At 41.3% G+C, this 2,181-nt stretch overlaps 1 protein-coding gene across 1 annotated transcript; it reads right to left on the reverse strand.

Moving 5' to 3' along the window:
- Positions 1-264: 264 nt before the first annotated feature.
- On the reverse strand, positions 265-1,670 carry CUNH2orf66 (chromosome unknown C2orf66 homolog). Its single transcript, XM_035439302.1, has 2 exons — positions 1,548-1,670; positions 265-444 (listed from the first exon to the last, which is right to left on the reverse strand). The coding sequence occupies exons 1-2, from the start codon at positions 1,668-1,670 to the stop codon at positions 265-267; spliced, it is 303 nt and encodes a 100-aa protein (XP_035295193.1).
- Positions 1,671-2,181: the final 511 nt, after the last annotated feature.

Below are 2,181 nucleotides of genomic sequence, written 5' to 3' on the forward strand. Positions count from 1 at the left end.
ATTAATTTAAAAATCCTCCTGAGTGACAATTCTATGATTGATGTACTTCTCTTTAGGAAGCTATGTTTCAACATCATTACCATTATTTATTTTAAAAACCAGACTAAGAAATGCCTGAGCCAAATCTAAATATTTAATAGTGATGAGTATAATCAAAACTGAGGGCTGAATTCTAAGAAATCTTTTCAAAAGCTTTCCTGCATGACTGTGTGCTTGGAAAGATCCTGGGACGGAAGCGGCAGCATTACCTGGGCTCAGAGGCTCTCAGCCCTTGTGGGAATTAGGGAGCGAGTTTTTGTGCTCCTCGTAGTCTGCAAATGCAGAAGCCATATGTTCTGCCTGCAGAGAGAGAGGTCTGGGGTCCTCATTCATGGAGAAGGTATTTGGAAGTCTCCCAAGATCGAGTCCTCTGCCCCTAAAATAGGCCTGAAGGCTTCTGAAAAACTAGAGACAAGAAAAAAAAAAATGCTCAGTGCCTTTAAATGCAGCATCCAAGCGCCCAGAGCCCCGTGTTTATTTCCCTGCCTTTCTTCTCCCCTAACTGAGTTAAACACTAACCAGAGAAGCCGGAAGTTGACAATCTAGAATGGCTTTAAGCTTCTCCTGTTTCTTTTTGGTCTGCCAGCTTTCTGGCATTTCAGCTCTCACAGGACAGTTCAGCATTCCTGGTGGCAAGCCAGGGAAGGCATAACCGATTAAATCACACTTCAGGCCAATACTCGCTGAACCTTCTCTGACCAGCAAGGTGAGAGATGAAACCAAACTCCACGGTGGTCAGCTCCTTTTCTCCTCTGCATGAGGGGACCCCAGTTACTGTGCTGGACCACTGTCTCTGTTTCAGATACCTTTTAGCAAATTAACAGTTGTGCAGAGTGCTAATGGCTGGATAGCTTCTAGCCTACCTTGTTGTAGATCACATCACTTACTTTAGAAAACCTACATTTGAAATAGACGTGTCAACAATGTTGCTAATCTAGGTATACTTTTAAAAGCATGTTTTACTGATCTTTTAAATTCTGTTTTCTAGGTGTCTGTATGCTTAAAATTGACAACTGCACAGGGTCCACTTCCAGTTTCTGCAAATAAGTTTTGCAAACGCTATTGTGGGGTAATCCATTTTATCATCACAAAGTGATTCTTTCTCATTTTCCCTTTCCCCATCTCCACCTTCTCCTCTGCCTCTCCCCCTTTTTCTGCTGTTCCAAACCCAGGTTTGTGCATGCTAGACGAGCTTTCTGACACCAAGCTAAGTCCCAATGCTCTTTTCATATTGTTTGCATATTAGAATTAATGATCTAATGTTGGTGTATGTATAAGATCACTTAAAATGCGGTGGGCTGTGTATGTATAAAGTCACTTCTATTTTAAATTTGTTTCTCCATATAGAAACAAATGTAACTTAGAGAAATGGTAGGATGCCAGCTACTAGGAAAGCAAAATTCAGTCCTGTTCTGATGAGAATCTTCTCAACTCTTGGTTGCCTACATATAATTATTGAGAGGCGCCAGCTGCATCCCTCAGCCAGTGCTCCCCAAATGTGTTCTTACCAGTTCTCTGTTTCTGGGGTTGCTCAGTGGCTTCCACGAATCTTCCTTTCTCATCATGGCTCCATGTCCATGGCTGGTCAGTACCAGGGCAGCCCAGAGCAGCAGAAGGGATGCTTTGGACATGGTGCTGTATAAAACGGGGAGCTATGGTCACCAAGACAGTCAGAGAGAAGAGAAACAAGGATCCAGGCAGATAAAGGAGAAGAAATAGCATATTGGTTTGCCTAATTTTATAACCATTTTTTTGTTTGTCTACTAATGAGGCTCTTGAAATTTAGTGGACTAGCTTAAAACACTTCACAAGGATGAAAACACTATATTGAGTAAAGCAAGGTGACTGTACCTAGAAAGTCTAGTTATGCCATCTGCATCTTTAAATTATGTAGTCTCAAAAAGTGCAAAATTTAAAATTAGAAAATTTTAACTCTAAAAATCTTGTGTCTTAAGTCAGCAGATTTTTTCAGTGGAAACGAAATGGTAGAGAAATAGAAAGTGCTTTGGCTAGGTATATACCTCTATGGTAGAGTGATTGTTTAGCATTCACAGAGCCCTGGGTTCAATCCCTGGTTCTACAAAAAGAGAGAGAGAGAGAAAGACAGATACAAAGAGAGGGGAAGAGAAAATGAGGAGGAGG

The sequence above is a fragment of the Cricetulus griseus genome, chromosome 2, assembly GCF_003668045.3.
Source record: "Cricetulus griseus strain 17A/GY chromosome 2, alternate assembly CriGri-PICRH-1.0, whole genome shotgun sequence".
Lineage (NCBI taxonomy): Eukaryota > Metazoa > Chordata > Mammalia > Rodentia > Cricetidae > Cricetulus > Cricetulus griseus.